The 25,882-nt window shown below is 40.9% G+C and overlaps 1 protein-coding gene across 3 annotated transcripts; it reads right to left on the reverse strand.

The window, feature by feature from the left end:
- Positions 1 to 12,943: 12,943 nt before the first annotated feature.
- Positions 12,944 to 21,868, reverse strand: LOC147892296 (microtubule-associated protein TORTIFOLIA1-like). 3 transcript variants are annotated; one of them, XM_087388290.1, is made up of 8 exons: positions 20,760 to 21,868; positions 20,473 to 20,667; positions 20,293 to 20,389; positions 19,581 to 20,054; positions 19,276 to 19,454; positions 14,092 to 14,239; positions 13,325 to 13,995; positions 12,944 to 13,240 (listed from the first exon to the last, which is right to left on the reverse strand). In XM_087388290.1, exons 1-8 carry the CDS (start codon positions 21,480 to 21,482, stop codon positions 13,034 to 13,036), a joined length of 2,694 nt encoding a protein of 897 aa, XP_087244416.1. In that variant the 5' UTR covers positions 21,483 to 21,868; the 3' UTR covers positions 12,944 to 13,033. The 3 variants fall into 3 exon arrangements, with proteins under 3 accessions (XP_087244416.1, XP_087244415.1, XP_087244414.1); XM_087388289.1 differs by having other exon boundaries at positions 13,325 to 14,239; XM_087388288.1 differs by having other exon boundaries at positions 13,325 to 14,239; positions 19,276 to 20,054.
- Positions 21,869 to 25,882: the final 4,014 nt, after the last annotated feature.

The raw sequence follows: 25,882 nt of genomic DNA on the forward strand, positions 1-25,882 counted from the left end.
CCTTGGCATAGACCCTTGCTTTTGTGAGTAGGTCAGTACCATAGGAGGTGGTACAATCGCAATTGCCTTTGAAATTAGAGGGAGGTTCTTGTGTAACACCTCACAGGGGAGGGGTCGATCCTTGCGCTGCTCCCTGGCTACCCTTGGTGATATTTGTGTTGAGTCGGACTATTCATGGTAATAGTGCATACTCAGTGCTCTAGAGTTGGCCTTCTGCATTCAGATCATTGGTAGGTTCTTGTGGTGTTGCATCTTGGGACGACATAGGTTCTTGTGTTGTTGCCTTCACATACTTCGTGGCTTGCACCCTCATCTTCGGCACCCAGGCAACCTTCTTGCCTCAGCTGCCCAATTGTTTAGAGCTGACAGTCCTGTTGGGGGGATGTGGTGATGGATGACATGGATTGGAGCTTGAGACTTGAAGCACAAGATCCCGGTGTGGTCTTCTTCTTGTAATAGATGGTTTTGGAATTGTACTTGTTGTTCATGAATTTCCTAAGTGGAGGACGGTAGTGGCAGTGGAGTGGGAAATGGCACTGGTTTACCACTGTGGCTGGCTTTCTTCTCCCTTCAGAGTGGGACTTTTGTTGGGGTGTTGGAGGTGGCTAGGGCTTCCGTCTGCCCTCTTTTGTAGCTTCGTTGTCGTGGACTGGCGAGGATGGAATTGAAGGAGCAGGACTTGGTCCACACAGCAGGACTACCGCTGTTCTGCCACCATTTGTGAGTGAAGCAGTCCAGGTGTGCCAATGGTAGGAATGCGTCAGCTAGGTGCAATAGTACTGCACAAATTTTGAAACACTCGACATCAACTTCCCATCTGAGGACCTAGTTACTGAAGCCTGATCCGACTTGCCAAACATGAGGGACCACTGGTAGACATCTCTAATGTCTATCCTTGTCCACCAAGGGGATGCCATTTTGAACTAGCATGTGACCACCATCTATAGATCAAGCCGAGCCTTCTTGACCATCCGTTCGCCCTTGACCATCCAATCAATGAAGGCATCATCAACCCCACGGGTTCAATTCATGAGCATCTGCCTTCGAGCGCAACAACTAGTCTCTGCTAGTCTATGAGGCCAATAGCAAGGATAGCTGAGGTGAAATGTTGAACTCAGATCAAGCCAACTATTACGCGGTCATCGAGCATGGATTGTGGGAGCAGCAGTTGAGAACCGCCTTGGAGCAGCAATGGGTGCAAATGATTTCGAAGTATCAACTTACAAGTGAGCGCACTGAGGGACCATGAGTAGTCATCTTCGATGTCTATCCTTGGCCACCAACGGGATGCCATTTTGAACTAGTGTGTTCCCCTCCTTGATCACCACCTATAGATCAAGCTGGGCCTTCTTGACCATCCGTTCGCCCTTGATGATCCAATCGATGAAGGTGTCATCGACCCCACGGGTCTAATCCACGAGCATATGCCTTCGAGCAATGACTAGTCTATGAGGCCACTAGCAAAGATAGCCAAGGTGAAATGTTGACCTCATTTCAGGCCAACTAGTACATGGTCATCGAGCACGGATAGCAGGAGCCGCAGTTGAGCACCACCTTGCAACAATGGGTGCCGATAGTTCCAAAGTATCAACTTACAAGTGAGCGCACTAAGTGCATGCTAAAATGGAAGGCAATTCTTAGGTAAAGAAAAAGTTGTAACAGGCAGAGGAGAGAACAAGAGAGTAGTGTGTCGAGTTCTCTTTCTCTGATCTGAATTGATAGGTTAGGGAGTGTTCATTGCAAGCCAAGGCGGCTTGGTTGTTCACAATGATTCTGATACAATAAATGAGCAATGGTCTCTCTTCTTGGTCTCACTTGTTGCATACTTCACTAAGTGTTAAGTGTAGATAATAACTTGGTATTCTCCTGCCATCACCACATGATTTTTTCCCATGAGCTAGCCCCGATCTCCGAGTGTTAATTGTGGGCATGGTCCTGTACCAGAGCAACCCTACCTTAGGATTGCAAGAGCAAGCATCTTCACGAAGCATAGCACCAGGTTAGGAACTAACCCGAGCATTCTAAGTTAGTAGGATGAGTGAACACGAGCATCAACAAAGACCTCACACTCTGGGGTTGGAAACCTATCACCAACACATATCTATTGCCATAGAAGGACCTAAGCTTTTTCTTTGGTACATATGGAACAAGATCATTCCAAGCATTCACAAAGGTAGGTGCCCCAACCTTGCACATTTGTCACTAATGTCTACTATCTTGACATCATCAAGGTGGCTCATACACATTACAATCAATATATACCTCTTGGAAAGATACATATTCCATGGAAACTCACCACGCTAAAAAAAAGCCTTTCATTCTTAGGATCATAATGCAATTGAGAGTAGCCTGCAACTATGTGCTCACAGCTAGAATATGTGTCACAATACCCACTAAGTGCTTGGCAAATAGCAAGAGCCGAGGGAAATATCACATAGGACCCTTCAAATCCTCCCACGTTATTGGGGGAAAAGGAGGAAGTGTTGCAAAAGAGTCATCAATATCTCCTACATCCATGGGATGCTACATGCCCACAAAGGAAGCTTCTTTTATCTCCATGCCTCTGTGTTTGCAACCAAACCCGCAAAATAAGATCCATAGACAAATTGAAGTCATAGAGAAAAGAAATCCATTTCATTTCTTTTACACAATAATATACCAAATGTACAAAACATCACACCCTATACATTATAGAGGCTCACTAAGCAATTTCTCTTGACCAACCTTTAATGGTAAAGGGCCCAATCTTCTCTTTCGCCAAGCAAAAAAGTTTTTTTTTTTTGAAATACACTAAATACAGGACATTAAAACTTGTATAAAAGTGATTCACATCTTCCCATTTAACAAGCCTCTAAGCCCATCACAAATGATGCCTATTCCATTCAAAAAAAGCAATTCTTTTTATTTCATTTGCTCGAGCATACTGTAGATGTAAATTTATACATTATGGAAGCATACTAATCACAAAAAAGCTTCCCTTCATCAATCTTAACAAGCAAAAGTCTTCCCGAGGAAGTAAGGAGTTTAAATATGAAATCCCAAGATCGGCACACAGCTAACACCATTTAAAAAACCGAATCTTTTCTTTGGGCAAGTAATGGATGAAAAGGTTTTGGTAGTGCACCAAATATGGGCCATCCCAACTCATGTACGAATAATTCGCATCTTTCCACTTAACAAGCCCAAAGCATAAATGATAGCCATTGCATTCAGATATAGTTTCATTTCAAAGCCCCATTTATGTCATCTCCCTAAAATGCAACCCCTCCTTTGAAGGCAAGTTGCACAACTAAGGAAGGTCCTCCAATAAATAGAGTGTTAGAACCAAAGCCGTTTTATGGCTGTGCTTAGTAGAAGGGCTTTGAATCAAAACTAATGAGAAAAAAAAGGATAAATTAAAACATGGAGCATGTAATAGCAGTCAAAAAAATTCTCCCAAGCCACCTTCATATCTTCCCTCTTAAAGCACAAGCAACACAAGCATTTCACATGGAACTAATTTGTGCACATATAGAGCCAATCAAAGGACATTGCAAATCCATAGTTAAATAAATTTCCCACATACAAACCCTATGCACAAACCAATATTCCATTGACAAATTCTATCTGCATTCAAGACGAGAGACCATCTCAAATAAAATATTGATCTCGGATTTCTCACCAACCTAGACTTGTTACCAAATACAAATGATCATGCTTATATAGACCTTTAAGCAATCGAAAGAGTTTGGATCTAAACCTAGACTTGCTACCAAATATGAATGATCATCCTTATATAGACCTTTAAGCAATAGAAAGAGTTTGGATCTGAAACTCATAAAACTCAGAAAACCAAGGCAACTTAACACATCAACAGTGGAAGCACCCTAAGCACAAGGAACATACATGTGACAAATGTGCCAGCACATGCAAATGCCCTTGTAACCCTCTTTACATAAGCTCCTTCATGACTTACACCTCTACCACTTAAAATTCACAAGTACAACAATGCACCCGTTTGCATAGTCAAACCTCTTCAAGTTATCTTGCTTAAACTAAATGCACACCACTTAGCCAACCAAGAAATCAAAGCAAGCAAAGTACACATGAATACTATTTCTAAACTATTCAATTTGTTTACAAGAGAACCCACTTAAAGAAATGTCTACATCACTAAGCTCAATGAAGGCACTTTATAATAGTCAATGCCAATTATGAAGATAAGACCCAAGCTAGACCATATGGAGGATCACACATTGTAAGCAGCATCATCTCCAACCATTAAACTTATAATCCATGTAATCTATTCAATGAAATGAAATTCCAAAGGCCCTTCCTTGAGCATGGTTTCTATGTATTATTCATCCATGTAGTCTATTCAATCAAATGTGCAAACAAAGCTCCAAAGACCCTTCCTTGAGCATGGTTTCAATGCAATGCTCAACCAAGGCCATGTATACTCTATCATTATTCCCTTGGTCTACAAATATAAGAATCTCAAGAATGACAAATGCAATCCCAAAACCACAACCACATAGCATTGCTTATTCAATGTTGCAAACCACATTCTCCATTTTTGATGTATCAACACACACACACACACACACACACACTAAGCTCCTTTGCAAATTTTGTTTCCTCACTTTGCTCACTTAAATCATGGTGATAATCTTTTCTGATGTGTTCATGGTATCATAATAACCTATTTCTCCTTAACTCGGTGTACGCACAGATGCAAGTCAATACTTCACATGTGCATACAATACATCATAAGCAAACTTTTGATGCCATTTGAACAAACTCATTGTAGGACATCCCAAAGCACAAGTAGCATACACATGCCTTTCTAGATATATGTAACCTTGCTGCATTCGATCAAGCCAAAGTTCTAATGGGATCTATAGCGTATCCACAATGAGGAAAACTTCACATTCCTTTGCAAATGACTACACACAAAGGCTTCATCAATCACATTCCTCATAGTTTCTATATGCCGTCTGAGCAAACCCTTACATGAGTACTCCAAGGCACATGGATGTTAAATTTTATAAGTGAACTTGTGAACACTAATGCTCCACAAAGTTCTTATGCCATTTAAGCAAACCCTTGTGGGGATACTCCAAGCACAAAAATCATACTTGTTTCATTTCAAACAAATCAGCACAAGGACACCCTAAATCCCATCACAAAATTTTTTGTGCCATGCTGCTCGCTTGAATCGCAGTGCTGATCTTTATCATTGTGTTCATAATACCACTAGAGCTTATCTATCCTTAGTTGGACCCATGCAAAGCTCAAATAACCACATGCAAATGATCAATCAATCATGTTACTCACACTCTCTGTATGCCATCAAAGCAAACCCACACAAGAGTACTCCAAGGAACATGGAACATATGTTTTATGAGTGCACATGCAAACACAAATGCTCCATGAAATCCTATGCCATTTGAGCAGACCCTTGTAGGAATACTCCCAAGCACAAGAAGCACGCTTGCTTCATTTTGAATTAATTAACACACAAAAACCCTAAATCCCATCATGGTAAGCACATGCAAATGCTTAATTAGTCATATTCCTCATACTCTCCGTATGCCACTTGAGCAAACCCTCACAGGAGTACTCCCAAAGCACACGGCATAGATTTAAGAAGCACACGCATAAAGGCAAATGCTCCATAAACCTCCTATGCCATTTGAGCAAACCTTTATTGGGATACTCCAAAGCATAAAAACCATACATATTTCAAGGGAATTGACACACACACTCATTTTTAGTCAGTAGCGGGTCGAGAGGAAATGGCTCTACTAGACCATCTCTAGAGGGGGACAGGAAGTGGGGGTAAGGTAAGAGGACCAAGTGTTGATCAAGTTCCTTGTTGCTCCGTTTTACGCACAGCCTCGGCCTCCTTCATTGGCTCTCATTCCACTGTATCCCCACCATTATTGTCCTCTTCATTGGAGGCACCCTGTTGGATGTTCCCCTCCAACTGCGCTTGATCCTCCTTGGGGGTTCCTTCCTTGTTGGTTCCCTCCTCATTAGCTTACTCGGAGGTGTCCTTGTCATTGTTCCCCTTTGGCTTCTCGTCTTCCTATTGTCTACCCGTCTGACTATCTAGTTGGTCCTCGATTGTTCCTTGATCCTATTGTTCCTCGCCTTTATCTTGCTATTAGTATTTTCCTTTGTCCTTCTTGCCTATCCTTGTTCCTATTGCACTCCTTTGTCATGCTCTCCTTCTCCCTATCCTTGTTCTACTCCTTTGTCCTGTTGCTCATCTTGGTCTTGTTATTGCCCCTTATCCTGCTCCACTTGCTCCTATTCATCTTGTCCACCTGCTCCTGAAGTCCCCGCACCTCTTGTTGGTAGTACGCCTAGCCAAGGCACTCTCCCAAACATTAGTTTGTGATGGAGCATACATAGGTGGGGGTCGAGCTTGCAATGGGCTTGCCCCTTGTTGACGGCTTGGAGCTAATTCTCAAAAGATTTTTCAAAATTTGTGAACCAGTCCACATGGAGCTAGTCCTCCATTGCCATAATGACTCGGGCTACATGCTGGTGGGGCACATACCCAACACTCTTCTTGAGCCAATGAACTCAAACAAAAATCGACAGGTCATCTTCAGGCCTTCATCCTGTCGATGAAGATGAGTAACTACCTGCCTCAAAGAATGCATCATAGTGTTTAGCATCTGCCATCTTCTTGGGGTCGAACCATTGCTTCATTCAAAATGCCCTTTGTAAGAAAGTAAGAAGAAAGCAATGACTCATTTACAAACACATTGGTCCATGGATATGTTGATGAAAATGAGACTTTTGATGCGACTTCAGCTCTTGTTGCAATTTCTCCAAACGAAAATTAAAAATTAATGAGTATGTATAGAGGGATAAATACTATTAAGAGCTAAACTATACAACACTCTTCTTTGGACAACCAAGGCATGAACTAAATATGCTAAGCTACCTAAAAATTTCTTAGTGGGGAATCTTACACACAGACCGCCGCTTTGCACCACATATCCAAAATAATTTTTTCCAAGGCAATAAAGGTCTTGATACATTTCATTGCTAGCTCAACATGGATTCAAATATGAAAAGCATATTTAAACGATAGACCCATAGTTGCCAAAGATGTTATGAATAAACAGAATCTAGACTCTCTTAAAATCAAATATTGGCTATTGAGAACTTGAAAGCGTTAGAACTTCCCGACATTACTTACAACATCAATGGAAAAAGCTATTTGCAATGATCCATCAATTAGGTCCTCCAACATTTTTTGTATCATTCACAAGTGGAGAGAGTAATTGGGCAACCTTGCTAGATCCGTTGGAAAATCTGGGTGGATCTCAGTGAAGGACACTATCCCAGTGCATCAAGTAGTTTGCAAGGATCCTAGTACTTGTGCATTCTATTATAACCACCGTATAAAAGAGCTAAGGAATCTTTTAGAGCAAACAACAGACTTTTTGGACAAGTCAAAGACTACTACTTTGCAATTGAATTTCAAAGCCGTGGGAGTAAACATGACCATGATTTGCTATGGATTGAAGGAGCTCCTATGTTTAGCATAAAATTAAATGAAGCATATCAAATTCCATTGATGAGTACATCTCTCATGATAGCGCACTACTTCCAAAGCCATTGCAAATAGCATAGTGTCATAAACATACCCACACGTGCAAGAAAAAGGGAAAAGCAATATGTAGATTTCATATCCCCTTACCTCCACTAGATGAAACAACTATTTTAGAGCTTCTGCACGTAAAGACCAAACAAAGTAAAACTACCTTGAAAAATGCATACAAAGATCTAAATGACTGGATTTCAAGTCCAATGCAAAGCTTGTAAGATTACAACTCAATAATAAGGACAAATACATTGAATGTTTGTGAGCAAATCTACGATGACTCATGGTTTCTGAAAAGAAAACAATCTGATGCTTGGACAAATCCATTTGCTAAATCATTGGCACTCTTGTGGTATGCAAACACTAATGCTCAATTCATATTAGATCCATATGCTACAGCTACATACTGCACATCATGTATCACATAGATGGACAATACAACATTCCATGACATAATCAAGAAATCTAGCGATGAAGAAAATGATGCAATTGCCCGCATTAAAAAGATTGGGTTGCATTTCTAAGCTTGCAACAATATTAGCACAATAAGCAATTTAGACAATACTTTCATTGCCATTGGACCATGCCTCCAAAGCAACATAGTTTATAAATACATCACCCCTACAGCAACCCACAGTAGTACTAAAGCCTAACAAAATATTACAACTACTATCAGAGAACTTAATTAATATTATGTGTGCCTCAAGTATTGACCATTATGTGGCACGGCTAGAGATTCTTGACTGAATATTCCTTGCTGAGTTTGTATCTAAGTATAAAAAGAAGACTTACAAGGAAAAAAGGAAATAGCAAGTAATTTGATTCTCACACTTTGATTAGCATCAAGAACCAAAAGAACAACTAATGCTTTATGTTCCCTTTTGAGAAATAGAAGAAAGCTTGGAAATAAGGAACTGAGACATGGCAATTAGCCTACCTTAGAAATCGGATCAAATTATTTGAGTGTGCCAAAAAAATCAACTTTAGCATAATTATGTTCGAAAGACCAAAACGTTGAAACTTGGCAAATTTTTAAGCAACAAGTTAATGAAATGGTTGCAGATGCAAATAACAATGTCTAGGCTGGGGCATTTGATAGCGCTATATTGATGGACCCATCCAACATAATACAGACATTCTATTCCCCCGAACAATAAAAGACCAAGTAAAAACACGGCTGGGACTTTTGATCTTTTGCAATTAGCAAAAGAGCTATTGTCGCTGAGTGAGCACTACTCCCAAATACGAATGCTAAATGTTGAGCAAAGGCATATATTTGATGACATAATAAAAGAAAAACATTCGAGGAGAGCCAATCTATATATTTCTTATAGGGGGGCTATAACTAGCACGACAACAATTATGCACACTCGTATTCAACATCTAATGCATCTATAAAACAAGGACCACAACTCTAATCTATTAAAAATAAAAATACTAAAAATGGTGTACACAAGGAAATTTTCATACAAATCAATGCTACTATCCTTCATTCTCCCTTAGCCATGTCCATAAATTGCCAGAATATGCCTGAATTAATAATTGACATCAAGCTCGCAAAGATGTCCAAACCATTATTTTAGATCAAATTTTGCTTATTAAAAAGGATATTTAGTTTTTTCAACAAACAATTGCATGCTATCAAACATGTCCATGGCATTCCATTTAGAGGATTAAATGTTATAGTAATAGGAGACTTGTACTAGTTGCCTTCTCTACCTAACAAGTGGGTTTTCCAACATCAAAATTTGTTAAAGCAAAGCTTCCGGAAAGAACAAATAAAATGCTACCACCTCATTAATGTCACACACCAGGATGATCTACTATTACCGATATCTTGACAAATTCAAAGAAAATGTACAAGAATAGTAAGACATTAACACACAATCAACTCTATCTGTTGTCATAACCCGCCACTAGGCTTGACATTTCCTCACTTGTTTAGCACAAACAAATTGGTATGTGCACATCATCAAGCTATATTCCAACAAACAAAAGGTGAGACTTACATTTTTTATGCCGTAGACGAGAGACATGAATTGCATCATGCTAACATTATTAAATGATCATAGTAAAATTGTTGGGCTTTATTGAGAGATAAAATTAAAACATGGCATGGTCATTGAGTTGTGTGCAGGAAATTACGATACAATGGAGGTCTTATAAATGGAGCAGATGGGCACTTCAAGGCTACAAAAGGTATGATTCACTCACCATTATGCAGGTGCAATTTTCCAACCATTACACAGGAGCCTGCGCATGTCAGCAAATAAAGCATCTATATGAAAGTCATATTGAGAAGCACTAGACTTCAATACTTCCAATTACTAAGGAAATATAAACACCAATTACACAATCTCTCAAACACCGTACCCAGCCTAGCTAGCATCAGTAAAAACAATACACCGTGCTCAAGGCTTAACGCTAGAATCACTGTGTTTTGTCTCTAATAGTCCTTCAGAACATGGCATCACATACCCAGTACTTTCAAGAGTACGAACTAAAGAAAACCTTTACCTTTTAAATCCATTGAACATTATGCACTTTCATGTAGATCCAATTGTGGCAACCAAAATGGATAGACCCCTTACTACAGTAGCTTGGGAATTTGATGTCCCACTTATAGAAATGGGCTCGAACACATCATCATCTAGTCACTAAACACACACTCCCTACACATTGCATTATGTAGATGTGAATGCAGATTACAGTCTCTAAGCATCAGATTTATACTGCCTTAATGATGCTAGGATACAAAACCCCTCAAATACATCAATAAAAAGAGGTTTACTGCAATCACAACATTGGATAAGATGGACACTCTGCTCCTATATAAGCACAAGCTTTCGTTAACTTAGAGATGAACAATCACAGTCATTTTGTGACACATTTTCAACCAAATCCAAGGCAATCAATGTTTGTAATAGCAATGTATCGAACTGAGGCATGTGTCTTCTTGCAACACTTAACACAAATACTAGACCAAAAGCCACTTTATTACTCGACATTTGTGCTAGGAAATCTAAACATTGACATGCTTGCCAAGTGTTCGAAGCAACAACAATTAGCAAAACTTATGGAGCAAAATAAACTACATTTAGTGTAAAACACCAACAACAATTTATGCACCTCAGCTTGCCCATATTTGGAGAAAAGCTCCTGTGACAAGCAATTACTTGGGAACAACTGAAGCATACTAGACTAATCACAATCCTATTTACATTGCTTATCAATTCCCAACAAAATTGCCAAGGAACACCTTGCATTGTGTTTTTCTTTTCAAATGCTCTCAAAACAACTCCTACTTAGAGCAACTCTCACAACTCTCTAGAAGCAAATGCAAGCAAGTTGCTATGTTTACATTTTCGCTACAACCATTAATTGGAGCAAAGGCTCCTAACATTCTTTTGTTGGGAGCAAGTTGCCACCTCATGCTTCGCAGTGGTGAGTGTTTTTTGTTCCCATATCTTAATTATTGCCCCACTGATTTATCAAAAAAGTTATTCGCTTAAGCTACTTTCAATACAAGTACAAAAAGATTGGTTAATTCGATTAATCATTCTAGACGTAGATGCTAGAGCTAGCACCAGATGATGAAGTGAACAAATAAAGCAAAGCCAAGTATCCTACACGTTGCTGTAGCTGAAGCTTCCAAATAGCATTAATGACCCACCTTGCTCCTTGTTAAGATTTGCAAGACAAAGAGAAAAATAAGGCATAAATTCCCTATGCTCTTGAGCCAATGCTTTTGTGCACTTTGAGCACCCTTGTTAAAATTTTGGATTATTTGAACTAACTATTAGTTTGCGAAGAGCTTAGAAATGAATAACTTACAAAAGGATCAACAATGCCAATGGGAAAGTTCTAGTAGGAGATTGAGGATGATATGATAAGTTACCCTAAAAAATGGGGTAAAGAAATACAAGCATTATGATAACCAACATATTGATTACTTTATCCCTTGAATCGTAAAGTCTTTAAACAATGAAATGAACAAGATGATTAATCTATCAAGTCTTTTATTTAATGTCATGGATTGACCTACGTATAGATTTGAAGATGCACTAATAAAAGGCACTATTTAAGAGCCAATGGTGTCATACTCCTTGCATTGATGCATAAGAACAAAGTTAGACAAGTGCTCATGGATATATACCAACTTCGTGGAATTTATACGTGCCCAACCTTGTAAGTTTTCAAATCATCATGTAATTGCAATTTTCAACAATGGTCAAAGTTATCGAAAATAGGCCCACTATGATTTTTCTTTTAAGCGAGTAGAGAAAGGATATATGTGCATCCCATAAAAACAATCTCACTGATTATTGAAAGCTCACAAGTTTAGGGATACTCAAGCTCGAACTAGCTCGCACCACATCAAGGTGACACTCTATTGTTGAGTTATATGCCTACTTTGCTACTCTCCTATTGGGTGATCAATCACCCATAAAGGAGAGAGAACTGACTTGAGTCATCGAGAAACTAGATTAAGCTATGCTAATATTTTCATGTAATCCAATAATCTAAGTGACCTTACCATATGTTGCCTCTACCCCTTTTAGCACCTTTAGATATAAAGCCAACATATCCATGCAACATGAAAATGATGGGCATCCATCACTAAAAAAAGTTATTTATTTAACCAAGGTGGCTTTGGTTGATACTAAGTTTTGCATGTACAAATAAGATCTTCACTTAGGAAACAACCTACAGACATGAGTCACCTTAACACAAGGCATATTAACCAACAAATACAAGTCATCAGCAATAGAGGCATGTTATTAGATCCCAAATGACTTTCGATGCATGACAAATAAAACATTAAACAAAGCCCAAGAAAAGGACATAAGTATTGGCATTAATATAAGGCTTGCTAAACCAACCAATTCAGCTGTGGTACCCGGCTCCATTGTGCAAATAACTGAATTCACTCTTTCATACTGGCTGTAAGTGGAGGCCTCCATATCGTTTTGCACTTGCCTGCCTCCATTGTACAAGTACCATCCAAATGAAGGACCCTCTAGTGTTTCAAGAGACCATAAAACAATGATTGGAATAAAATGCCACTAGCAGTAGAGGACGGATGAACCTCACAGTATTGCCCTTAATCACTCTTTTAGAGATTCACACGCCCACACTATATAGGATTTCGATACTACTAGCTACTGGTTCAATATTCCTGTGGTCTAATATTTGGACGTCCTCTCAACTTTCAGGCTCTATGCAAACCAGAATTTGGTGCATACTAATGCTTGTATAAACAGTTCCAACAGAGAGCATTTTTTAAAACACAACTGGATTATATTTGAATAAAGAAACCACGTTTGTTATCATAATCTTATCAATGATTTTGCCCTTTCCCCCGACAGGTGGTCTTATCATAGAGTCTAGACACAACTTGCTATAATTTCGAGATGGAAATAGGCTCTAGACTTTACTCTCCTGCAATCCCCTTCTTTGGACGAGTCCCCAGATTGTATTAAGCTGTATCGCTAGCTCATCCAGTGTTTTTGCAATCCATACTTCCGGATAGTCGAAAGTAGAGGCTTCTTCCAACGAAGCAACTAGTTCTCTTTTAGCTTCAAGGGAGAGGCCCACACCATCTGGCCCTGTGCTTGTGACTAAATCTGCCACCTGAAATCAAGGCGAATATATATTAAAACGGCTGTATGGAATAACTTGAAAACTCATTGAACTTACAACAGTGCGAATACAAACCTGTTGAATCCAGGGTATAATGACATCCAGAAAGCTTTGTTGCAGTAATAGCTGAACAACTGTTCGAAGCAGTTCATGAGCAGTGCCACTTGAAAGCCGTTCCAGAACAGGACCAGTCCTGCTCATGAGCCGCACTAACAAAAGTTCATCCCCTGCACAAAGTACCTCAACATATGCTGAATCTATGTCACCAGAACGCAGGGACTCTGCTGCTCGTGTCCACAGACTCCAAAACGGACCTTTGCCTTGCCCTCCAATTTTTTGGCTCTGACTTTCTAACCCAGTGCACCAAGTTGATCCAAAGGGAATCTTCGAAGTCTCTGGAACTTTCAACCTTGGATCAGCTCCAGCAACCCTGATAGCTGCGAGAGTGGCCTCATCCTTTGAAGCCTGCCAGATACTCCTTGCAGAAGGACCTTCACCAAGTCTGGAAGGCCCTGAACCTCTTTCCCAAACTTTCTTGTTCATGTACAAATTGCCTTCTGCTTCATTTCTTGTCCTTTGCACAGTATCAGAAGATACGTCTACATGAACTCTCCAAGAATTCGCTTTGGTTTCCAACTCTTGATTTCCTGTCAAGGGAACGTGGGCAGCTGATACAAATCTTGATTCATCACGCCCTATGATGCCTACTTCTGAATTTCTCCATGAGGAATCCCGGCCGCTCCTTCCTGCAGATGAAGTACTGTCAGGAGAGACAGACCTGCTTAATGGACAACCCCGATTGTCATTTTTCTTCCAAAACTTGGAGCTCAAGAAATCAGCACCAGCAAGAAGCTTCCCACAATACTGAGCAGTATTGCCATCGTATCTTCCATTTCCTAAATCTCTAACAAGGTTATCCAGAACATTCTCTACTCCAGCCACCCTGGCCTCCAACCTCGACATGCTCTCTTGGGAACTGTTCATGAACTTCTGAAATCAAAGACAGTAATATGTACACAAACAATAAGTCTAAAATCAAATGCGTCATCCATTGCCAAGCAACACCTTAAATGTTAGATGAATTGTCAATCTCTGAGTTCCAAAATATCTGCCTAAAACTAGGCAGGTGGTTGAAAGTTGTATCTGCCAGAGAAAGAAAAGGAAAATTGCTGCATGATTCACAGGATAAACCTAAACTGAGAAGTAAGATACAGGATGCAGCAACAGAAATCATAGGTGCGTGACTATACTCAATATCAAACAAACAGTTGAAGGTCTTTTTTTAAAGGCTTGCCACTTCAAAACATGCTTCATGTTATCGATAATCCCTACTAGACCATGTCAAGTGAGGGATCCAGCCTTAATGGATTGAACCTTCAGCTTAAATGAATGAAAGTCGAGGTTGCTGACCCCATACCATTCTTAACTTGGATTTATTTTGTGACAAGTATATAAATGTGCAAAGGTAAGAAAGGAGGACAAAGAGATAAGCCGAAAGGATGGAAGAAGAATAGAAAACTTAAAGTGTGATAGAGACCCATCAGAATCTAAAGGATTTCCTAACATCTATGTTACAATGACGCTTCTCTAGAAAACCCACCTTTCTTCCAGGTACACGGTTTACATGTGTGTTTGCCTGTACCTACACAACATGGGATGGACCATGTTTCTGTTTTAGACTTTATCAGGTGGATCCTCCCAGCTATTTGGCAGGCTGCTTCGAAGACTCTTATGCAATGTAACAAACCTACAATTATCTCAATTACTTACTGGATTATTGTTGGATATCTTATTTCCATTTATTTCATTTCTTCTTTTATGCAAATATGTTTACTGGCCACATGTAATTTTTGTTTGATTCATCCCAGTTAGCATCATTTTTTAAAATGGTTCCAAATCCTAATAAGCGAAGAAAGGCATCGAGAGCGTTCCATGATGCACCCATCCATTTACTTGTACAGTTGGTAGTTAGCTGAGAGTACATATCCAAGGATACAAGGACCACATGGATTTGCTAGTTGTGACAATGGCAGATGCAGATGTAGTGTTGGGTCAGCCTTAGCATTATAAAATGCAGCCAATCTATGACTGTAGAAAGAAGATTGTGGCAATTCCACATGGAGTCGAGATGTTACCATTCAAGTACACCAAGAGAGTCAGATTCAAGTATAACAGTATTAAAGAAATCAGTTTGTTATTTTTTTATTTCGGTATGGGAGTCAGACAAAAGAGAGAATGGAGACACTATCACCACAGATAGGAGAGTTTCTAGAAGAATTCATGGAGAACCTCTTACGAGACTTTGCTAATTCTTTGCTACTTGAAATACCAAATGATCTTAGCAAAGACCTGATTCCGCGTACTATGCCACCCAATAGGCTGCCTTACTTTGTAAGACAGCCACAACAGGAAGAGATTCAAAGACATGTGTTTGAGCATGAATCGATTAATCAAGTAGTCTATATTTCAGATTCACCAGTGCTCTTATTGTCTTCATACTGTCTTATCTACACCATCTACACTATGGTGATAGATCTTCAATCATAATAGTCATAACCAATGATGAGATGTTGGGAGCTAGTGCATGGAGTGGACTTCACATCAGTGAAGTTACAACTTGTATCACTATATCTTACCGAAACACCCTCCACCTGATATTAAATTATGTACAAGATTGATGATGCTTTGCACATCCACAAGGATTTCCTAATACCTATTGGATCTACAATAGCCATGGTTTGTAGTTGACACCTTTAGTCTCTCTTTGGGGGTGAGCCTTGTGTGTTGGCAATGATGCTTGGCTTAATGAGGGCGAATCGAGATTAACTGTGCAACAGATGTGATCTTCAAAACCCCATAATCTTTGAGTGTTAGGATCAGCACCAGGATCACACACATGCACATTAGTTAGGACACATTGAGTTCTAACTGGTGGGTTCGATTTGGGTCAATTCTAAGTTATTAGGTCAATTTATGAGCTTGACAAGTGTAAGATCATATCTGTTGAAACATCTGGGTTGCATGTTGCAACCTAGTAGTGGGCGAGCATCGTGTTCCACTCGCGGCCACTCTGGTCACTATCTGGCAAGATAGTATCTATACTCTGCACGGCATTTGGGAGCGTGGGTCATTGGATTCCAGAGTGACTGCTGAAAAGGCAGGAGCGGTTCTGCAAGGCATGGCTTGCAAACAGTTTCTACACTCTCACGCCGCGAGGGATTCATTGGCTGCATAGTCCTCTCCCTGGTTTTTAGCCCCTGTCCCTGAGATAACCTGGGCAGTGAGTTGTGTTCTCGAGAAGCAGGCTGGTTTTTCCTTACGCTAGGCTTTTGTTTTTCCCTTTCGGGATAGCCTACTTGTATGGTTGATTTTCCAAGCATTAGTAGAACGTTTCTGTCTCTGGAATCTGGGGGGGGGGAAATAGATCATATTTGTTCTAGGCCTGTTTGTTAATTAATTGTGTGCATGGGTAGAGTCGTCCTGGGCAAATTTTATAAAGAAGACATAAAATTAAATGGTATTTTAATCTACAATATTAATTAATGTTACAATTAGGATTTATTAGATTTAGAAGTGTCATTTTTCACATTGTTCAACTTTTTAGTCACTTCACCTAGTCACCTCTGTTATCCTGCAAGCACGTCCAGCTTTCAGCTCTCTTGCACCTGTTCATGTTCTAGGAGATTCTACCAATTGTGATTTTGTCCTGGAGCAGCCTAGAGCAATGTGGAGCCTGCCTGAACCCTACAGCAAAAGAGGAGGCTGAATAGCAAAACACAGCAGCAAATCCTCTCCTAGCTGAATTGTGATTCATCTTGGTTCTCCTGCTACTCGGCGTTAACACAATTTGGCCGCTCTCCCCTACAAACCCAACCTATGATTACTATTTACTTGCTCCTAGCCTGACGATTTGCTAGAAACCCCCTTGCTTCAGTTCTAACTTTTTACAGTTTCCATGCTCTAGACAGCCTAGAAGTCATTGCAATCAGCAAAATCAGCCTGTTCCTAATTTGTGGTTTGAATTCATGCTGTTCTCTCAACTTCTAGATTTCATTTTTCACATATACGTATACTCAGGATTACACTTGTTTCTGACCTATTCTAAGAGTTCTGACAGCAGTAGATTTGAGATATTGATTTCTATATATTACCTAACTAAAATTCCTAGGGCTAACTGATTCTAATATGAAGCTTTCGTGTTTCTGAATTAGGGACATGTTGGAATCCACACAGTGAACTTAAAAATTTCATCCTTATATGAGATTGGGTTCTATTTGGAGAATTTTTTGACTTTTCTTCACTGGACATCTCCAAGGAATGCCAATGGCTATTACTTTTTGATACTTTGGTTCTCATACTCCACATTCCTCAATAGGGGAAATCGTTGTAATACTCCAGATATATGTAATAGGATTTCTAGGTCCCCCTTGGGTTCTGTCCGAGGATCTGAATTACTATTGTGATTGAAGCCTTGCATCATGGAATTGAAGGAACATAGCTGGATAGCCTAGTTATGGGGTGTACCTCATTCATACCCCATCAGCAGTGCCGATCAGGTCCCGATGTCTATTGTCTTCTTAACCCTATCCCTTGTTTGAATTTTGAATGATATGTGCGAAATTGTTCACTTCTGTTTAATGGCTATTAGAAATTACAAGTTCACTAAGTAATCAACTGAAAATTGTGCTTCCGCTATAGCTAGCATGCAGTAGTCCTGATTCCCCTAGCAAGATTGCAAAATAAAGTCGCTATCAATGATTATTGTTTTGCTAGTAAGATTGCCAAATAAGTCCTGATACCTCTAGCAGGAATCTCTTTTATACCTTTCAGAATTTCTCCCAAGTTCCTTCGGCTAGTCCTGGCCCCCATAGTAGTGATTCATAGAGAGTGACTAGTAGAACCAAGACCAGGAAAAAAAGTTCACCATGGTAAACCTTTGTGCAATTCTTTTATGTGATTCTGACCACTGTCCCAAGTTCTAGGTTAGTGTTTCTCAATCTATGAGGCCCTGTATAGTGGAAAGTCAATAAGCATGTCCCGAATAGGACCAGGAAGAGCTGGGCTGATCCACATGATTAGCAAATTGCCAGGCACACTTTCATGCATGCCAGTAAGAGCTAGATTTGATGCCCAGGACCTGACAGTTTGCATCAGGCAGCACATGGCAGATCTGCTATGTAAAGGTTGGGTCTATTGCATGGCTGACTAGCCAGCCCTGTCCTACGATCAGTCCAGAACCCCAAAGATGGGGTTACACCTCTCCCCCACCCCCCCACCCCCCACCCCCCGCAGATCCAATGTTCCACTAGTTTCATCAAGGAGACTTGTTGGCTACTGACCTTTAGTAGGGAGAGCGCAGCTGGGAGATCATCACTTGTACACTCTACACTTCAGCCACTTTTAGTGCAGCATCTTGATATTGTAAGACATACCTTGTTCGTCTGCTGTTTGGCCTTCAGGTTTCTCAATCAGTCTTGTGAATACTTGCATCCACTATGAATGCATGCATGGTAGTCTCTCACAGCACTCTCCTAGGATTCTCTTCTAGGTTCTCCTTTTTTAAAATAGATGTTCATCCCATTTTCTGGTGGTTCCATCATTATTGCCTTTGTCTTATCTTATCAGAAGCAAAGTCATCTCCCATAAAGTTGGGCCAAGAACTTACTGGAAGTTCGCCGATACAGCCAAGGAGAGCTTCCTCCTCATTCAGCATCAAGTGATTTATTGGCTCTAGCAATAAGGAGCCTTAACTAGCAGCATTCACATCATAAAACATCTTATATCTGAGCCAAATTGATCTCAAGGGTGGATGCCTTGTTGTCATCAATATTGGCACGGTAGGATATACAATTGGGCAACCTCAGGCTAATCATGAATGCACGAGACTTCCAAACCTAATGAGTAGAATGTACGAATTCAAACGGAACAAAATGCATGCTGCCCAATGTCAGTTATAACGGAATTTGTTCAAACAACACTTGCTGCTCTATAGAACACACCATAGAGTATCGTGGAAAAGAATTGACCTGCATTAGATCCAATAAGCTTGACTGTTGATTCTCTATATGATACAATTGCTTCCTAATGAAAGCTAAGTCATTGCCACTGTTGGTCACGTGTCCACTGGTTGTGCTACTGCTAGAAGTGCTCACTCGGCCTGCCCCACCAGTCCAGGATCCAACCTCACCCTCCTCATGCTGCAAAGCTGGATCCAAAAAAGAATCAGATTTCGTGATCTTCAACCTTGACCACCAACTATTAACATTGTTCGTCTCAAGATTTTCCTCAAGGCCATGATTTTTAAACAGAATGCCTGTAGCCTGCATGCTACCTGACTGCCCTACTGGCTGTGTGTTGACAGATTCCGAGGACTCCTGCCGATCAGCTGTATCAGCATCTTTGTCCAAGGGGCCGTGCCCCAAGCTGTTGTGTCCTTGTAAGGCCTTTCTTTCTTTTCCAGCATATGCACCATGGGATCTTGGAACGTCAGCCTCAGATGCTTCTTGTACAACACTGGCCATCAGTGCTCTAGGGACTGCGATGTCAATTTGTGGGTCTTGGTTTCCAAGTTTTTGGAAAAAGTCAGGATTCGCTCTCTTGTCTATAAGTGGTGACCGCTTCTTTTGAACATTGCCAAAGATCTTATTTGCGCCTGATCTTGCATGACCGATTCCAAAGCTGCCGTCCAGTGACTGGCAAGTGGAGTTCAATTGAGATCCATATTTGAGCACACTGGCAGCTTCCCCAAAGCCTTCCACTCTCCTTACTGGTACAGGGCAGTCATGATTCTCAACACAAGTGTTCTCTGTAAAGTATCCCCAAACAAAATTAGTAAAATAACCATCAGACCAAACATCTCTAAAGGACTCTGTTAGGTTAACAGCTAAGTGGACAATGGATGTGAACCGAAAGATCATGTACACACCAGGCTTCCGCACTTACGGGTTCAAAAGAGCAACCTGATCTTGACCGCATAAAAAGCCCAGCAGAATATCAACGGAATGCCAGGCTGCTCGTGCAAAGAGAGATCCATCTGTACTCACCTTTCACTGCTGAAGTTCTGTCTGGCACCATCTCTGAGCTTGGAATCCTTTTCCAGACTTGCAACGTATGGACCACCGTATCTCGAACCGGCTTGACCTGTGAAATTGAGATATACACTATATGAAGGGGCGATTCGCACCTAAGTCGACTTTCCAAGAACACCGTCAGAATAGGCTAACCTTATCAAACCGGCACGATTCTAACACTTCGAGAGTGGATAGCTTTAAGGCTCCAAGAGAAGGGCCGATGCTAGAAGCGATGCATGTTAGTGTCTCGGAAGCAGCCTTCCTTGTCGCCCAATCGTTGCTTTTCAGACAGTCCACAACACATTCAATTAGCGTTGCCAAGCATTGTTGGGACGTAGCTCCACCGGCCTGCAGTACACAACGGTGCATTAGCGTGCGCATTAGAACAGCCAGCAATCCATTTACTAAGAAAAGTCAGAACAAACGAACGGAGACAACACCTGGACGATACTCGCTACTACAGACAGCAGCGCGGCATTGGCAGTGAAGGTGGGACTGTTGAGAAGCTTGATGATACGAGGGCAAAGGCGTTGCAAGGCACCGGGAGACGGATTTTTGAAAGTGTCAATAACGCGAGCCAAACACATCGCTGCTCCCACTTGAACGCCTCTGTTTTGCTCGCTCAACGCATCAAACAGAGGTTTCGTAAAGACTCCGAGGGGTCCCGCAAACACAACTGGAGCCAAATTTTCCCCCCCGCCAGTCGTAGTGCCTGAAGAGGCTATAGGGGGAACCTTGGCAGCAAGCGTCCCTATCGTGTCGACGCACGCATCCCGGACGCTAGAGTCGGGATCTCTAAGGCGTCTTACAATGTTATTGACGATCTTGGAAAGATGAGGAGCCAGGAGATCGTCATGCAGAGACGCCAAGGTAGCAAACATCTTGACGCACTCCTTGCGTACTGCATTCTTTTGTTCTGAATCCGTTTCGTAAAGGCAAGAGAGACACAGAGAAATTCCTTCGGGGGAGAGTGTCTCCGCGATGCGTTCCAGGTCTTCCACAGCAATGTGCTGGGTATCTCGGTCTGCGAGCTTGTTGAGAGCACTCAGGATTCGCTGCTTGAGCTCGATAAGCAGTAGCTGCTGGGATGGGCCGGACTTCCCGAGGCTGCTCGACCGGGACCTGGCACCGCCGCTGCTGCTGCTGCTTTTGGATTGCGCCATGATTCTTTCAGTGCGCTAGACAGGCAAAACGGTGTAAGAAGGGAACGGGAGAAGCAGGCGACCGAGATCGCTACCTCTCCAGAAGGAGGAAGGTGTGCGTGCCTCCATGGCCAGTATTGACTGCTGATCCTTTGTCTTTCGATTGAGGGATCGGTAAAATGCTTCACCTCTTCCAGTTCCTTGACAGGGATCGCGCTTTTTTGTGCTCGATGGTGGATACAAGGAGAGCGAGCGTAGGGGAAGGTTCTTGTTGCCGCCTTGGCCGCGCCGCTGCTATCCAAGGCAGAAGAAGTTGAGGGCGAGGAGGAGGAATGCAAAGGAGAAAATGAAGGCGAGAAGCAGATGAGGAGGAGGAGACGGAACACAGGAAGAAGGTGAAGAGGAAGAAGAAGATGATGAGGTGGCTGATCAGACTGCCCAAAACGCAGAAGATGATGATGAGGTGGCTGACCAAACTGCGCAAAACGCAGAGAAGCGGGAGGATGAGGTGGCAACGCGGAAAGTAAAACTTCCACGAAGCTGAGGAGGTGGCAGAGGAAGATGGTGAGGTGGCAGAACGAACGCCACGTAGGCGATAGAAAATATGATAAGACTGGGCGAGCATGTGCGTCTTATTCAAACCGGGGGGAGCGGGAGCACGAAAACTCAAATATTATAATCCTGGCATAGGCTGAGCTGGCACGCTAGCAACGTGCATGGCTTGCAGCTTTTTCCCTGGGTATTTTGCTGGGTCCGCTCCGCTTTTCACCAGGCACGTGGCACGTGGCCGCCCTGTCGCGGCGGACCATCGCTCTCAATCGGCACCCCTAGGCCTAGGAGGAGGAGGAGGCCCCCTTGTAGATCTTGAGGCCACATGTCATGTTCCCCCGCAGTTATTGGGCAAAGCCCCATCCCACGATCCACCCCTTTCTCTTGGAATCCACCCCGCTTTCGAATTGGATCCTATGGAACTTCTCACGTTCTACCCTAAACTATTCTTTACATTCCCTCTATCTCTTGGAGCATCTCACCCAACTTATCATTTACCTTCCAATCCTTTTAACTCTACCTAAATTTTCATTCACATCCCTCGATCCTCCAATTGATCCTCAACTACCCCCCAATTCACATTTCTCTCTCCACAACTCTCATATAGTAAATTATCATGTACAATCACCTAACATCCTAATTCACACTTCTCTATCCATAGTATCTAAAAGAAAGGACTACGCACCAAATATGATGATATCCCACCAACTTCAAAACTATACAACTTATAAGCAAATTCCAAATTCAAATATAACTACAACTTACCTAACATGATAGGCATATCACACCCATACTAACTCTTGCAACACTACTTTGAGCATCTTTAACAAGTTGATGAAGACAAGTTTGATGCATAAAGTCCCCTTCAAGACCACACAGGAAGAAAAAGATTGGACTTAAAAACCACCTCCTGTTTTCACATACTTTGTCCCACCCATATTTTTTACTAAAGCCATGAGAGAGAGAGAGAGAGAGAGAGAGAGATGAACTCTTCTCACTAAGCATTTTGGATATCAAGACCCCAACCTTAACAAAGCACCCCCTTAATAAAATAAGCTTTATATCCTCTCATATCTCTCCCTCCACCTCACATGGTTAATGATTTAGTTAAAGGAAAATTTCCAACATTAGGGGCACCTATAGGGAGAATCTCACTGAGGCACTCACCACTCGATCACCTCATTAAGCCACCAAGGGCATCATTAGTAGAGCAATGAGTTAATGTCAAGGCTCGATAGGAGCGCTCTCACGCACTCGTTATGAAACCTAGGTCATCTTAGAGAGAAAGGGTGGGTTGATCTCTTGGTATGATCCAAGTGTTTGAGAGACTTTGGAGAGTGTATAGCTTTATTAGTCCACATTAAACTGCAAAGGGTTAAAGGTGGAAGGATGTTATAGGGTTGGATATTTATCCTAGGAGTTTGCAAGGTTCTAGATGTGCTTAAAAGAATATTGATGCCATTTATAAGGCTAGAAGGATGTTATAAGGCTATAAATCTATTCTAGGAGTTTGCAGGATTCTAGAGGGGCTTCAATGTGCCATAAGAATATTGATATATGTCATTTATACAGTCAGTCTCCTATAAGATCTACATAGTCATGGAGCAGGCAATTGTATACATGAAGTTGCACATTCCTCAAAGCGTTAAATATATTACCATCCATTCTAATACCAAAAAAATCAAAAAATATTATAAAAATATAATCATTCTAATACAAATAGTATAGAAAAATGTTTATTTAGTATTTATGTTCTTGATGTGCAACGTGTTGAAGCCAAATTATACAACTTGGAACCAAAGCTCATGGTCTAATCTATGTCCAATGGATGTGAGGGAGATCAAGCTAAGCTTCACATTCCAAAAGACATTAGTAGAGGTCCATGTAAGGGTGCATTTTCATATCCTACAGGTATATTAGGTTGGCTAGAAGAGTATCTACATGTAAGCTAGATTGGTTGAATATTTGGCATACCAATGGATACTCATATCTCACTCACTTTCATAATCATACAAAGTTTCAAATTTTCTCCCTTCCAATCTTAGCAATAGCTTGCCAATGGGAATAGGAGTATCTGTCTCCATCTAGAACCCTTGCAAAGAGAAGCACGATACAAATCTTCTATTTGTTAAACTTGTATGTTTTATCTAGAACCATTGCAAAGAGCAGTCAAAACTTGATATCTTCTATTTATTCAAGTTATATTCTACTTGAAAGTTTTTCACAAAGATTTAGCTAGAAATTATTTATAGACACAAGAGATGTCAAAGACCTTTCTACAAATGAAGGAGCACGATCAATGCTTTAGTATCTTGTCTTTATCTCTTTCACTTTGAATTGCCAAATCTCCCTCGAACATTGCCAGTAGCTCACTTTATGGCTAGGATCATTGCAAAGAGGAAGCACAACACCAGATCTTATATATGCTAAAGTGTATTCTACTTCTATTGGATGCTTAGCTAAGAGTAGTCCTATTGTAGATCGACCTCCTCATATGCAAAACCAACAACCTCAATGTCAGCTTTATTGCTATTCATTAGCCTTTTTTATTAGCTTGATTTAATTGTTCTTTACATCCTTGCCATTCTAATGCTTTACCATCTCCTTTTATAGCTCATTGATACCAACATGATGTGATGGATAATAATTTCTAATGCTTTACCATCTCCTTTTATACCCCATCAATACTAACATGATGTGATGGATAATAATCCACTTTCCATTGCCTCTGTATGCTTATGTCACCCACAGATAGTGTCTAGCCTTCGGTTTGAACTTTGCTTTCTCCTTTTCTAAGGCCTCCTTGATGCTAGCATCAACCTCTTGAAGCAAAATACAATTTTTTATCAATTTTCATCCCCTTGTCAGCTGTAGCATCGACCTCTTGAAGTAAATTGAAGTGAATTTTGTGCTTTTCATCATCTTTTGGTCCTCTCGTCAATTGTAGCATCACCCTTAAGGAGCTAGCAATAAAATGCTAACGTTAATGCTAACATTGCCCTAAACACTACCATGCAATTTGTGAGATTGTTAACCTTAGAGATAAGCATATGCTGCTCTTGGTACTAGCTTAAGGATGGGGTTTTCCTTTGATGGATTGTAGAGACTCGCCATGTTTTGGGGAGGAAAAGAGACTATGCTTGATGGGCAATTCAACTTTTGTATGCATTCAAGATGGTTTGGATTGTCAAGTACAAGATTGTGGCTAGTAGAAATCTAGTGAGAAATTATGGTATTGTTGTGCGGATATATTAATATTCAAAGCAAACACCCTTAGTTTCGTGCTAGCAGTGCAATCAGTTTGTTGACTTTTGCCTCTTTTGTTAGAGATAGGTCCTCAATTTCAGTATATACAACTTTTTTTCATTACTATCAAGGATATTCATGCTTCTGAGTTTGATTTGAAGAATTAGTGCTTGCAATGTGTGATTTCTCTTAACCACTAGTTTTTGTAGGTTTGCTTAAACTAGTTGCAACATTAAGACTCCTAAGGCATAGACTCTCAATACAAATCAAAACTATGTGGTTGATTTTCTTAATTAGTTGTGTAATCAAAAAATAAATAAAAATAGAGACCCTTGGGTCTCTTGTCTGCATCTATCGTATAAAGGCATTGAAGTCTTTCAAGGAAACTAGGAGTATAGTAGGAGTGGCCATGGCATTTCCTCATAAAAACTTTAGTTCCTTTACATTTTAAAAATTTGTAGCCCTCGCCTTCAGATTTCATAAGGGAAATCAACCCTCCTTTTGAAGGCAATTTCATCTTAGCCCCATTGGTCCTTCCAGGGCTAGTATACTCACATGGGTGTAGTGGCCCTCCTTCTTTTGGATGCATCATCCCTGCACTTGAATGAATAATATTTGACATGCGA

This window comes from Dipteris shenzhenensis, chromosome 17 (genome assembly GCF_047967505.1).
Source record: "Dipteris shenzhenensis isolate YYH24624 ecotype China chromosome 17, Dip_SZ_1.0, whole genome shotgun sequence".
In the NCBI taxonomy this organism is placed as follows: Eukaryota; Viridiplantae; Streptophyta; class Polypodiopsida; order Gleicheniales; family Dipteridaceae; genus Dipteris; species Dipteris shenzhenensis.

Excerpts from the sequence above, each read along its gene's own strand:
- LOC147892296 (XM_087388288.1), bottom strand. The coding sequence starts at position 21,482 with ATGGCGCAATCCAAAAGCAGCAGCAGCAGCGGCGGTGCCAGGTCCCGG. Across the intron at positions 20,668-20,759 it reads TAGTAGCGAGTATCGTCCAG|GCCGGTGGAGCTACGTCCCA; the intron begins GTGTTGTCTCCG and ends TGTGTACTGCAG. Across the intron at positions 20,390-20,472 it reads AATCGTGCCGGTTTGATAAG|GTCAAGCCGGTTCGAGATAC; the intron begins GTTAGCCTATTC and ends TCAATTTCACAG.